The 14,486-nt window shown below is 47.3% G+C and overlaps 1 protein-coding gene across 1 annotated transcript in view; it reads right to left on the reverse strand.

The window, feature by feature from the left end:
* The window catches only part of HDAC5 (histone deacetylase 5), a 94,675-nt gene that overhangs the window by 66,708 nt on the left and 13,481 nt on the right, over positions 1-14,486 (reverse strand). Inside the window, 1 exon segment of the mRNA XM_028703465.2 lies at positions 3,669-3,940. Coding sequence (XP_028559298.2) covers positions 3,669-3,940 — 272 coding nt within the window.

Here is a 14,486-nt window from a genome sequence, read left to right on the forward strand (position 1 = left end):
AACCAGGGGGTTCCTACATTCCTCCTCGCGGCCAAATCAGAAGAGAGGGAAGAATGCAAACCTGAAGCTTACGTAGGCTCCTTCTCATAGCTCTAGACTAGGGCTTATTGTTACCACCACACAATGGCAGTGTGTTAGTCACCGCTTTCCAAGTCAGCTCTAGTTGAAAGGCATGATCCCCCCCCCCCTTATGCTCCTTCAAGTATGAAAGCAGTGTGCGTGATTCATCGCTTCTAGTAATCTGTATTCTCGAGCATAGGCAAAACGCAATATACAACAAATGAATGAACATAACGTAAGAACTTAAGAACAGCCTGCTGAGTCAAGCCATGGGCGCATCTAGTCCAGCATCCTATTCTCACAGTGGCCAACCTGATGATGTCTGTGGGAAACCACAAAAGCACTCAAAAGAGCCAGTGTGGTGTAGTGGTTAAGAGCGGTAGTCTCGTAATCTGGTGAACTGGGTTCGATTCCCGGCTCCTCCACATGCAGCTGCTGGGTGACCTTGGACCAGTCACACTTCTTTGAAGTCTCTCAGCCCCACTCACCTCACAGAGTGTTTGTTGTGGGGGAGGAAGGGAAAGGAGATTTTTAGCCGCTTTGAAACTCCTGAAGGGGAGTGAAAGGCGGGATATCAAATCCAAACTCTTCTTCTTCCTCTCTCGTGGCTTCCAGCAACTGGTATTGAGAAGCAAAGGTTGCAGGCAGGGCATGGCCATTGTGGCTGGTAGCCTTCAACAGCTCTCTTCTCTGTATAGCTGTCTAACCTTTTAAAGGCATCTCCAAGATGGTGGAAGAGATGTGGGTGGCGCTGTGGGTTAAACCACAGAGCCTAGGACTTGCCGATCAGAAGGTCGGCGGTTCAAATCCTCGCGACGGGGTGAGCTCCTGTTGCTCGGTCCCTGCTCCTGCCAACCTAGAGTTTGAAAGCACATCAAAGTGCAAGTAGATAAATAGGTATCGCTCCGGCGGGAAGGTAAACGGCGTTTCCGTGCGCTGCTCTGGTTCGCCAGAAGTGGCTTAGTCATGCTGGCCACATGACCCGGAAGCTGTCTGCGGACAAACGCCGGCTCCCTCAGCCAATAAAGCGAGATGAGTGCCGCAACCCCAGAGTCGGTCACAACTGGACCTAATGGTCAGGGGTTCCTTTACCTTTACCAAGATGGTGGCCATCACTGCCTCCATATTTTGACTATGTGCTGCCTATCAGTCAGGTCATTCCACATCAAATCAACACAAAAAACAAGGGTTTCGCCACCCACCATCTCGGATTTTGATGAAACTTGGTATACACCCTCATCATTGAATATAATGCATAATTTTACATTCTTTTAATCTTTTTCTTGCTAGGTCTTATTTCCTTACATGTCCGCATTTAAAGTTTCTGACCGTTTTTTGTTGTTTTTTTTAGATTGATTTCACGATATAGCCAATTTTCATAGTTTTAAATACGCCAAACTGAAAAACAAGCCTGAACTTTTGGGGAAAAAACCCACCTGTAATAACCAATATTATTTTAGATGAACAACTTTGTTTCATTATTTTTTTCTATTACAGCTATGGATTGTAGTAAAGTTGTACCCAGTAGCCATTTCCCCCCCAAGATGTCCAAAAAACGTAAAATTTTGTTAGACGACATAAGAGACCCATAAATTTTATTCTTTGTTGAGAAAGAGCATGTCTTTGCAATAATTTTCACCATCAAAAACTTTTGATTCCATCGTGCCCTCACGCTGACAATTTAGGGTTTCTAAACCTCATTTTTCCACCCAAAAAACTACATTTATACATTTTTTTTAGGCATTTATCAAATCTTTTGAGTGCTGGTGTATTTTTCTCTGAAATCCTCATCATGTTATTGAGCTCTGCGTAAAATTTCAAAGAGATCTGATCATTGGTTATGGAGAAAAAAATCAAAATGCACACAAGACCAAGGATCTCAAGAGGCACAGAAACACAGATTTCATGAAACTTTGAAGTGCTATAAAATTAAAACCGTTTGAGATACAGGGGGGAAATTTAAGGGGGGTTATTTCAACCATAAGGGAAGGGTGTACACCAAGTTTCATCAAAATCCGAGACGGTGGGTGGCATGACCGCGTTGAACTGACGTGGACTGACCCAGTCCTAAATCTTCCAACATTTAGTTTCATTGGATGTCCATGAGTTTTAGTTCCACTTTCTCCCTGCCATGCATCATTCTATAAACTTATATTATATTGCCTCTTACTCGCCTTTTCTCTGAACTAAAACGTTCCAAACTGCTTCTTCCTAGGGCAGCCGCTTCATTCCCACTCACATTCCAGGGGATCATTTTGATGAGCCTGGATAGCTCAGTTGGTTAGACCATGGTGCTGATAACACCAAGGTTGCAGGTTCGATCCCTGTATGGACCAGCTGCGTATTCCTGCATTGCAGGGGGTTGGACTAGATGATCCTCAGGGTCCCTTCCAACTCTACAGTTCTGTGATTCTGTGATTTTGGCAGCCCTTTTCCTACCAAGTCTATACAACTGGTGGCCATTTATTATACCAACTGCTTGGCAACCCACAAGGGTACCTAGGAAGACATACTGCAAGCCACAAACGAAAGGCAATAAAATCACCTAAGGTGCAACCATCAAATACTAACGGCGCTATACTAAACAGGGGAAACAGAGACAAGCAACATAAATATGCAGTAGCAAGGTCCCTTCCTCAAAACCCTTAGCCCCCATCCTCTACAGCTAACCAGCATCCCTTCAGGTGTTGTGTGGACTCCAACTCCCATCAGCCCCATGCAGCGTGGCCAATGGCCAAGGATGCTGGGAGTTGTTGTACAGCGCACACTGACAGTGTCAATACAATTGCAACTGAAGAAGAAGAAGAGTTTGGATTTGATATCCCGCTTTATCACTACCCAAAGGAGTCTCAAAGCGGCTAACATTCTCCTTTCCCTTCCTCCCCCACAACAAACACTGTGAGGTGAGTGGGGCTGAGAGACTTCAGAGAAGTGTGACTAGCCCAAGGTCACCCAGCAGCTGCATGTGGAGGAGCAGAAACGTGAACCCGGTTCACCAGATTACGGGTCTACCACTCTTAACCACTACACCACACTGGCTCCACGAAGCAGCAACAAATCGCAGCACCTGCCCATCAGAAACCAGGGAAAGCTTTTCAATTCAGAAGAGTCTTGAGTAGGTAAGCTGGATTTCAATTTATGCAAGCTGCCTTAATGTGGATTCAGAAAGGCAGGGTAGAAACCTTATGAATAAACGAACAGCGGGCACTGCAAACTTGGTTAGGGAGGCAGTATAAAGTGAGGGGGGGGGGAGAAGAACTATACCCACTGGCTTCAGCCTTTTCCCCACCCCAACCAGCCTGTGGCCCCTGGCAGGCTACCCTGAGGGAAATGTGGCCCTCGTGGAAAGGTTTCCCACCCACCTTCCAGCAGAACCCGCTGGTACACCTGGGCTTTGGTGGAGAAAGAGAAACAGGGTCATTGGTATGCAGGAGTGGTTCTCACTCTGTGGTACGCAGTCCCTGGTGCTGTGCCCAAACATTTCCACCTGAAAGGATTTCTGCAGGGCTGGGGGCCCGGGAGAGATGCTCCCAGTCAGAATGGGTGGCGCTGAGCGAGGCGTACGGACTACGTGGCCGAGAATCTTCCCGGGTTCACCTCCAGATTACCTTGAGGTGCTTCTGCAACTGGACTTCGTGCTGCCGCGTGAGGTGCTCGTGCTGCTTCTGAAACTCGGCAAAGAGCAGCTGCTTCTGCAAATGTTGCTGCTGTTTCAGGGCCAGCAGTTCCTGCTGCAGCTGCTGCTCCCGGACGGCTGGGTCCACAGTGGGCAAGCTGGGCCGGGCATCCATCCGCAAGTCCACCGGGCTGGTGCTGCTGCTGCTGCTGCTGTTGCAAGAGCTCTGCATCACCACAGGAAGTACCGGTTTCAAGTCCACAGCTGGGGATGAGAGAGAGAGAGAGAAGAGGGACAATGGCTGCAGCGGTGCAATCTCTACACAACAATGGGGGCTGAGATCATGGGGTGGCAGCGGCGGCAGTGTGTGTGTTGCTTTTTTAAGGGAGCAAATAGAGGCCGTTTCTGTCCAACCAGATACACGCAGCCTGCCCAACCATTTCATGCACTCCAGAAGCCAAAAAATGATTTGCCAGATGTCATGATCTAGGCCAGGTATCTCCAGCCTGTTCAGACCTAGAACCCACCAAAGCATGCATTTGGCGATCCATTTCTTAAATCTTTTACCCTAAATGTTCACATGGTGGTTATCAATGCTTTTCTTCTAGGGGGGAAAAGGTGCCAGTACTGTGTGCCCTTGAGTACCCCTCAGAAAACAAACACCGCTGGTGGTAGGGCTCCTGTCGCAACCCACCTCAGATCAGGCCGCAACCCACTGGGGGTCCCCCTTCCCCACAGTCAGCTGGAGACCACTGATCTAGGCTGCTCTAGTTCTGTGAAAAGTTCTAATAAACATAATGCCTGTAGCATTACATTCCAGCATGGACTCTTGAGAGTCCCATGGACTGCAAGAAGATCAAACCTCTCCATTCTGAAGGAAATCAGCCCTGAGTGCTCACTGGAAGGACAGATCCTGAAGCTGAGGCTCCAATACTTTGGCCACCTCATGAGAAGAGAAGACTCCCTGGAAAAGACCCTCATGTTGGGAAAGATGGAGGGCACAAGCAGAAGAGGACAAGATGGTTGGACAGTGTTCTTGAAGCTACCAGCATGAGTTTGACCAAACTGCGGGAGGCAGTGGAAGACAGGAGTGCCTGGCGTGCTCTGGTCCATGGGGTCACGAAGAGTCGGACACGACTAAATGACTAAATAACAACAACAAAACAACATCAAGTGCTCTTGTTCAAGTTTCCAGACTGCCATGGAACCACTGGCCATGCTGTGAGTTGTAGTTCAGAACTTCTGGAGGGCACCAGGTTGGAGGACTGCTGGTGCACTATTTACTCCTAAATCTGGTAAACCAGATTTTGGAAACTCTCTTGCTTATTCTGCTTGAGTGGAGCTCTAATGGCATGACAGCAGGAGTTTTCCTCTGATTACTTCTGCTGCCACTGCTCAGGTCAACAAGAGGCGTTTCTTGGCTTAGAAATATCGGACGGAAGCAAGCTAGGACGCTGTGGGGCCTTCTCCACAGACATCTCTACCAGCACCTCCCTTTTTAAAGCAAAGCACTGCCATGACCTTTAGGCACCTGGCCCATCCAATGCCAGGGTATGCTCCTGTTTCAGCTGCCTGCACCTGAACTGCCTTAGTCCATCCAAACATCAACTAAGACTGCCATGGCCATGCATCTGCCTGCACAGAAGAAGAAGAACAGTTTGGATTTGATATCCCACTTTATCACTACCCTAAGGAGTCTCAAAGCGGCTAACAATATCCTTTCCCTTCCTCCCCCACAACAAACACTCTGTGAGGTGAGTGAGGCTGAGAGACTTCAGAGAAGTGTGACTGGCCCAAGGTCACCCAGCAGCTGCATGCGGAGGAGCAGGGAAGCGAACCTGGTTCACCAGATTACGAGTCCACTGCTCTTAACCACTACACCGGACCTTTATCAGCTGAAGAACCGCTACAGAGGAGGAGAAGGAAGTCCCATGTGACTGGGGGGTGGGGGTAACATTGCAGGAGGAAGCTTTCAAAAGCTAGCATGTGCCCACAGCCCAGCCACATCTGAACCCCACAGGGCACTATTGGCAAGGAAGTACCCTGGGGGGATGATGGGATGCCATCCATGTGGAGAGTGCAGCCCACACTCAACCACCTCAAGTTATGTGAAATGTCAGAGATCAGCCCCCAGAATGCATCAACTTCAGGAATCACATGCTCTGTGCATGAGTAAAGAGAGGCACCACGCAGCAGTGCTTGTTTTCAAATCTAGAACTACTCTGGCATGCATACAGCTGTGTTTCAGCCAGGGTACACTGGAGCTTATCCTTAGAAGCTAGTCCCCAGTGCTGTGATTCAGCCCTGCAGGACTGTGAACCAAAGTGTGCCGCTGGGCATGTGCAAAGCACCCTTCCATCACAGCAAGCTCGCAATCATCTGGGATAAAGAGGAAGGCTTTCCAAACAGATGGTACAGATCTTAGGCCTCGGTACCTCTTTCTTTCCCCTTCCTTTTTTGGGGGGGTGGGGAAAAAGCACCATCACAAAGCAGCACCTCTGTGGCATTTCCCAATCTTGCGCAGGCCTTTCCACCCTCCCCCCCCCCCCAAATCACCATCGCTGCCGCCACCATTCTTCTGTCCCAGGCACCAGATCTGAGTCACCCGCAGCCGTTTTTTTGGCACACTGTGAATGAACAAGGCCTTTCGTGACTCATCAGATGCGTACCCTCCGCTTCCACTCCTTGCAGGCTGTTGTAAAAAAGCATGCGCTGTTTATTTCTTTTTAATATGAAGTCACACGTGCGTGCTTGTGAATGTGCGCACGTACATGACATGGGGCCCCAGCCCCACCTCCGATTATGACATTCATACACTCCCCCCCCCCCGGCAAGCCATTTCACCCTCCCCAGAAGAACAGAGCAAGAAAGGGGCACTGCAGCAAGGATAAGTAAGGAGCCTCTGCAACAAGCCGCTGACGAACCATTTCACCAAGCAAAACCCGCCTCCTCCTCCTCCTCCTTTTCTGGGGTTCTGTCATAATTATAAACAGGAGGGTGGGGAGGAGGGGAGGGGGGAAAGCCACAAAAGACGACAAAGAAGTCAGGGACTAAATATAGAGGAAGCCAAACAACAGCTGCTCGCAGAAAGGAGGGGGAGGAAGAAAGAGTGGCAGTCAACCGAGAGAGGTGAGAAAGGCAGCATGGGGGAAAGAGGGGTGGAAGAAAAGGAAACCTGGGGATTAATGAATGCTTGTTCTCACATTTATTTAGCATTTATTTAGATTCTGAACCAAGCCTGCAAAGCAAAATAGAAAACGGGGTGGGGGGTGAAGACGGGGAGGCGGGTACAGCACAAAACTTACGAAACAAGGGGGGGGGGAGCAGTACGCCCCAACTTGATACTGAATTAGAAGGTTTGTTCCTGAAGAGTAGAAATCTTCAAAAGCCCAATGCATTCTGGTAAGCGTCTTCCTTCAAGGGCTTCTGCTGCAATATGAGCTTGTGTGTACACAAGGGGAACACAGGAGGGAAGAGTCCTGTTTGTGTGTCTCCCCCACGGGCACCTGGTTGGCCACTGTGAGAACAGGATTGGACCGCTGGCCAATCCAGCAGGGCTCTCTCTTACATTCTTATGAACCTATTTCCCCCACCCCTGGACACTGCAAGCTTGCAACAACAACAACAACAGGCACAGCATTACACAACATACACTCTCTTCCTTGCTTTTATTCCACATCTCTCAAGGCCAGGGGTCTGCAACCTTTAAGACAAAAAGAGCCACTTGGACCCGTTTCCGAAGGGGAAAAAAACTGGGAGCCGCAAAACCGGGAAGGTGACGTCGGGACGGTGCGTGACTAACGCACACACTGCCCCCATGCGACATCACAGCCAGTACAGCGCCCGCCACAGTGGGGAGTGTCAGGGCGCACAATGTGCCTCCTCCCCTCGCTAGTATCTGCCCCGGAGCCACGGCAAAGGTGTAAAAGAGCCATGTGCGGCTCCGGAGCCGCGGGTTGCAGACCCCTGCTCAAGGCTGATCCAAAGCTTTTGGGTCTCTCTACTAATGCAAGTGTCTAGCTGGCTTGCTTACACCCCTCACTTTTTGCTATTTGTTCTGTTTCCTGGTTACAGCTGTTGTGGGGGGGGGCAAGGTGGTCTAAAGTGTGGAAGATCTGTGATTTTTGCCTCACAGAAAGTGGATTGGACTCAACAACCCCTTTGTCTATCCTCCTCCGAAATTAAGTTCTGTGCCAAGGGCGGGAGAAAACAGGCGTGCATGTGTGTGGGGGGGGGGATATCGAAGTTTGCAGGGAGCCAGTAAACAAGGCTAGAAGCATGCCCCCAATAAGATTTCATGTGGTGGATTAGCAAGATAAAAAGGAGGGACGGGAAAAGAGGGGTGTGTGTATAAAAGAGTGCCCTATGTCCAGGAACTTTTGCAGAACAACACACTGGCAAGCCCTCTATCAGCTGGCCCTAGTGACTGTGTTGACACTGTGACTTTCAGCATGAGCCCCATGCGTAAAACACTCCGATGACCCAGTTCAGGCAAGATAATTTGACGCAAAAATCAATGGTCTTTATCTCCTTATCCAGGCTCTGCTGTGGCAATGGCAGGCCCTGTCTTGCAATGTTTTTTTGAGTTAATGGTCATTCAGATGACCTTTTCCACCACTCCGCACATTAAAGTCAAATATTTGGAAACCTGGCCTGGAGGAAAGGCTGAGCTTTTCCTCCAGGTGTGGCCAACACATCTCTTTTCAAGCTCGCCTTTGTTGTGGTCCAGTATATTAAAAGCTCTGTGAGTTGTGCTCAGAAAGCATTAAGCCAAGACTTAATTTGAGCCAGGCCTCAACTATAAAAAAATAATAATACTGAAAGTATTGAAGAAAGAAGAAACAGAAATGCCTCGGAACATGCGCAGAGTATCTTTTATTCACTAATGACCAACCACATCTTGCAACCAGCCTAGAAGTCACAGACTCTAAGTGAGGTGTGGGGGGACAGGACATAACACTCTGCACATTCTCTGAGGAACACTTCTTTATTATTACAGTGGTACCTTGTTCTCAAACACCTTGGTACTCAAACAACTTGGAACCCAAACACTGCAAACCCAGAAATAAGTGTTCCAATTTGCAAACATTTTTCAGAAGCCGAACATGCTCCGTTTTGAGTGTTACGCTTCCAATTTGAGGGCCGCACTTCCGTTTTGAGTGTTACGCTGAGGTCTGTCTGTTTTTGCTGTTTAATTTGCATTTTTGTGACCTTTTTTTGTGTGACTGTGTGTAACCTAGTTCAGCTACTGACTGATTGATTGTGTGACTGCAGAACATTGTTTATTGCTTTCACTTTATGGATCAATGGTCTTGTTAGATAGCAAAATTCATGTTAAATTGCTGTTTTAGGGGTTGTTTTTAAAAGTCTGGAATGGGTTGATCCATTTTGCATTGCTTTCTATGGGAAAGTGTGTCTTGGTTTTGGAACGCTTTGGTTTTGGAACGGACTCCCAGAACGGATTAAGTTTGAGAACCAAGGTACCACTGTACTTAACATTCTCCTTGGTTGATGTGCAAAATCCGGCTCAGAGGTGAAGTTGAAGTGGCTTCCGGCTGAAATGAGCTCCCTGCAGACATGCACAATTCTGAGACTGCTCTGCCTTACCAAAGCTTCTTCAGGTTGGAGCCCAAGGGGTGGGTGTGTGTGTGTGTAGAGGGGCAGGGGACAACCCCAAATGTTCTAACGTTTGTGCATCTCTCCTCATTTATTGCAGCCTCTGAGTCCACTTGCATTCCTAGCAGGATAAACCGCATAGTGGAACGAGATAGAAAGACCTTGAAAGGGCGACATGGAGTATCGTTCTGAAATCTTGTGCGGGGGAGAGAGGGGAGAAGGAAGGTGGCGTAGGAAGGGAACAACACATCAGAACTGCTCCTTGCTCTCTTCTCCCTCTCCTTCCTCCTCCCCAAGCCCCAAACAGCTCCACGGTCAATCCTGCCCATTCCAGGATTGCAGCAGGTGCCTTTGCTGAATGAACCCTCTGCAGTTGTGAGTAACTGCCTCTTAGACGCAGTGTCATTTGTATGCGAGTGAGGGGCCCTGCACAGCTGAATGAACAACCTGTTCTTAATCCAAACAGGAAGTTGGGGGCGGCGTGGGACGGGGAAGGATGATTCAGGGGATGGATGGGAGAGACGGGCGCCCTGAATACTAATGCAGCCTCTCTCTTCACCGCCGCCCCCCCCCCTCTCCAAAAAACCCTGATTCGCCGTAGCGTGTGCTACTGCGATGCAGACAGGCGGCTAGGCGGCAAGACAGATGTCTGCAGTCTTTGACTGAAGCTGAATGAGACGCTGACCATCTAAGCAAAGAGGCAGAAGGGGTTTTTAGGGTCACCAATCTCTTTCTGACACACACACATTTGTGTCACTGTCCCTTCGTTCAGGAAGCTCAGAGTAGCATCAGGAGTGGGGTGGGGTGTGTGCTGGGACCCCCCCCCCCACTCATATCCGTGCATTGGTCAGGTATGATCCTGTTTTCGATTCCAAAAATGAAAACCACTGCATGTTCCTCCTTTGTACCGTTCTTGAGGCCTGTGTTCAGTTTACACGTTCGCTCCATCAAATCCACAAAATCCGGGCCACGAACAAAAAGATCAGGAGCAAATAAGATGTGCCGTATCGACACACTGCAGAGCAAAAGAGCCAAGCCACTGGAGAAAGCAAAGCTTGGCTTCCGACAACTGATGCAAAGTGAAGAAAAATGCCTTTGGGGTGTTTGCAGGATGCCCTTCCGTTCCTATCGCATAACTGGATGCATGCCATATCCATAGGTAAAGGTAAAGGTAAAGGGACCCCTGACCATTAGGTCCAGTCGTGACCAACTCTGGGGTTGCGGCGCTCATCTTGCTTTATTGGCCGGCGTACAGCTTCCGGGTCATGTGGCCAGCGTGACTAAGGCGTTTCTGGCAAACCAGAGCACGGAAACGCCGTTTACCTTCCTGCCGGAGCGGTACCTATTTATCTACTTGCACTTTGACGTGCTTTCAAACTGCTAGGTTGGCAGGAGCAGGGACCGAGCAACGGGAGCTCACTCCGTGGCGGGGATTCAAACCGCCGACCTACTGATCAGGAAGTTCTAGGCTCTGCGGTTTAACCCACAGCGCCACCCGTATCCCAGCATATCCATAACATACATTTAAAGCACTATAGGACTGTTTTAACAGCCATGGCTTCCCCCGAAGAATCCAGGGAACTGCAGTTTCCCAAGGGTGCTGGGAACTGTAGTTCTCTTACAGAGCACTGTAGAGAACATAGTTGTGTTCTTTTTGAGTGCCCCTGAAAAAGAAATATACTCTGGAATGCATTGCAACATTATTGTGTTGTTTTTTTTACATTTTGTGCACCCTTGAGATAAAAAAACAGGACAATTGAAATGCAAACAAAGTGAATAAACATCTTCTATGCATTTATACCATGTGATCAGAATAAGGTTGTGGCCAAATCCTTCTTTCTTTCTTTTTGCTAGTTCTTCACTTTCATCCTTCCCATAACCACATATCCAAATAGTAAAATGCTGCTGAATGTATGTGAAGAGCACTATTGTGTAATACGACCCAAATCTATGCAGAGGCCAAGCATTTTAATGAATACCCTTAAGTTTTAAAAAACAATTAAGCCATTGCAGGATAGCCTATTATAGGCTATGACAGAATAAATACAGCATAACAGAACCTTCCACAATCTGGAATTGGGGTAGGAGGAGGCTCAAGCAGTTATACTTGTTGGGAAGGTCCTTATTTTCATCTATGAAATTTTCAAGATATTCCAGGAGGAACAGAAACTTGCATTTTTTTTTTATTTCAGATGTTTATCTTTAACATTCCATACCTCCTGAACATGTTCAGGCCTTAAAGGAATGTGTATATTTCTATATAAATTATAGTATTTTTAAAAATATATTTGCATGTATACATATAAATTAGAATATGCTTAACTGGGCACCCTACTTGCAGGACCAGGACTTGTGTTTGTGCGCGCACACACCCACACACACACCCACACACCAATGATTATCCAAATTGGATTTCCAATCAGTGGTTTTTCCAAAAATGTGGCAGGCAAGTACTTTCTGTCTACTTCCGCTCTTATTAATCTAATCACTGGAGAAGAAAAACGCCAGTATTAAATGAAGAAGGCGACTTACACACTACTAAGGAAAAGAGGATATGCACTACTGAAAGAGAGAACAAAAGAAATACTATCTGCATAAACTTTGCTTATGTTATTGTATACGTATAGGCACATATTTAGAAATTCTGTACTTAACTCCAATGTATTTACATTTTGCAGAATGAAAACAGTTGTTTGTTTGATTGTTTAATTTATATACCAAAGATCCCAGGGCAGTTCACAACAGAAAAATACAAAGTGAGAATACAAAACACATGATAAAACAAAAACAAACCAATAAGTTTTCCAAATCACTCCAAATAAATTGTTCAATTAATTTGCACCCCACCCCAAAACCAATCATTCCTTTTCAATTGATTTTGCACCAATGAAATGCCCACCCCGAACCTGCTGAAAAATCAGGTCCACTTTAATTAATGACCCCATTCATCAACTTTAATTAAACCCTCCATAAATTAGATTCAAAACAAATAGGGCGCAGCGGTCTTGTTTGCAAGCCTGGGGTAGTAAAAGTTTATCAGAGGCATGACCTCTGGGCTTAGGGAAGCTTATGGCACAGGAAATTTGTTAAGTCTTCAAAGTGCCACCAAGCCCCTTTGTTGCTCAAAGGAAACACAGGCAAAGTGGGGCACATGATGCAATTTCAGACACCGAAGGAAATTTGCATCTTCATTTGGAGACCGTATTTTGTCTCCTGCCTCTTTTCTCTGTGCCCACTGTCATAATTTCGCCCTCTGCACCCAATTCTCATTGCTTTATTAGTCTTTCTCTTCTGGACACCACCTCCCCCAAAATGAAGACATGTACAGCGCTTTCATGATTTCTGAGGGCGGAATCCAATACTTCATACTAGTGCGCATTTGATATTTACATCTTTCCCTCATACCACACAAACGGGGTGGGGTGGGGGGAGGACAAGATTCCTTGCTGGCAAACCCAGATTGTGTGGAAGAGCTCCATCCTGCTCAGAATCTATTTTCAGGAGTTTTATAACCCACCTCGAAATTCCTCAGCCGATAGCCTTTGCCAAATTCTGGTTTAGCTGCTGAGGTTTATGGTTGTCGTCACCACAAACACTCGATGTATTTATAGCTCTTCTACGGGCTTCACTCCAAACTTGCCTTCAGTGGGTCCTCCCTAGCTCCACTCCACTCCAAAATATTTCTTTCCATTTATCCAGGCTCAAGCAAAGGGGAAGGCGCACAGACACTGACCCACAATGTGCTCAAATCCCAGGTTTTGCCTTCCCTTCTTGCAAGAAACAACATGTTCTGCTTTCGCTGAATGTCTTCAAAGCCCAGCTGCTGGTTCACCTTTGCAAAGCAGCACTGGGGAAGGCATGATTTCAAGCAGAAAACTGATAGGAAACTGAGTAGGGCGTTTCACCCTTATTCCGCTGTCTACTTTCCCCCTATAGCTGCAGGAATATGCAGCCATCCCATGGAGGAATTGAACCTGCAACCTTGGTGTTATCAGCACCATGCTCTAACCAATGAGGGGAATGGTGCAACCAGGGGCAAACTACACATTATACTGCAGGCATATGAATAGACGCTCTGTCTTGAAAAGCATCCCAAGAAAGGGATCATTTGCATAAGTGAAGAAACAGGAAGGAAGCAAAGAACTTAACTTGTCCCCTACAACTTCCCCCTCCATGCAAGCTAGTTTTACCACCCCTTGCAGGGTTCCATTTGTGTTTGCAAGGTAAGCCTAGAACATTGGAAAGCCAGAGATTTTAAGGGAAACCGGGTAGAAGGAGAAGGAGTAAACATTATTTTCTTCCCATCCCTTCTCCGACACAAGGGAGAAGGGAGAAAGGGCCATCAGGAACATTTGTTAAATGCGAATGAAGCTTAGTCTGTAATTTGCTCCAGAGGAGGAAGCCATGAAGACACAAAAATGGTAGCATAAATGCTCTCTCTCCCAAGCTTGCCCCCTTGAGGGAAGTCAGCAGTGCTTGCAAAGGACAGACTTATTGGTCTCTTTGGAGAGAGATTTGCGTAGATAGGAAACCCTCACAAGCAGGCTCCTGTGGTTTTAATTGATAGCAAGGGGAAAAGCCAGGCTCGTGTTGCAAGCAATTAATTTGCAACAGGCTAAGGGAGTACATGTTCCTTCCCCACCCCACCAACCAACTTTTCCTTAACATAATAAGAGTTTGCAGTGACTCAAGAAAGAGGAGAAAGAGCTTAAGTGCCAAATTATGTCTTACTTCTGGAAAGACTTGCTCACAAACATGCACCTGTCAAAGTAGTACAAATGCAGGGTTCAGGGTAGGGGCGCCAGACCTCTGGGTCTGACCTGAAGTCTCCAGGTTTCCCTGGTTCCCTCCAGGTGATTGGCCTGAATCTCCAGGTGGGTGAGTCAATAACAACAACAACAACAACAACAACAACAACAACAACAACAACAACAACAACAACAACACACAGTGGTGCCTTTGTTCCCGAATGGCTTAGTTGACAAACAAATCGGCTCCCGGACATCACAAAGTGTTCCGGTTTGCGAACGTTTTTTGGAAGCCGAACGTTCGTTTCAGCTGTTGCCATTGTTTCCAGGGTCAATCAGCCAATCAGGAACTGTGCCTTGGTTTTCCAACATTTTGGAAGTCAAACGGACTTCTAGAATGGATTGAGTTCGAGAACCAAGGTACCACTGTAATAATAATGATTGTG

This window comes from Podarcis muralis, chromosome 13 (assembly GCF_964188315.1).
Source record: "Podarcis muralis chromosome 13, rPodMur119.hap1.1, whole genome shotgun sequence".
Lineage (NCBI taxonomy): Eukaryota > Metazoa > Chordata > Lepidosauria > Squamata > Lacertidae > Podarcis > Podarcis muralis.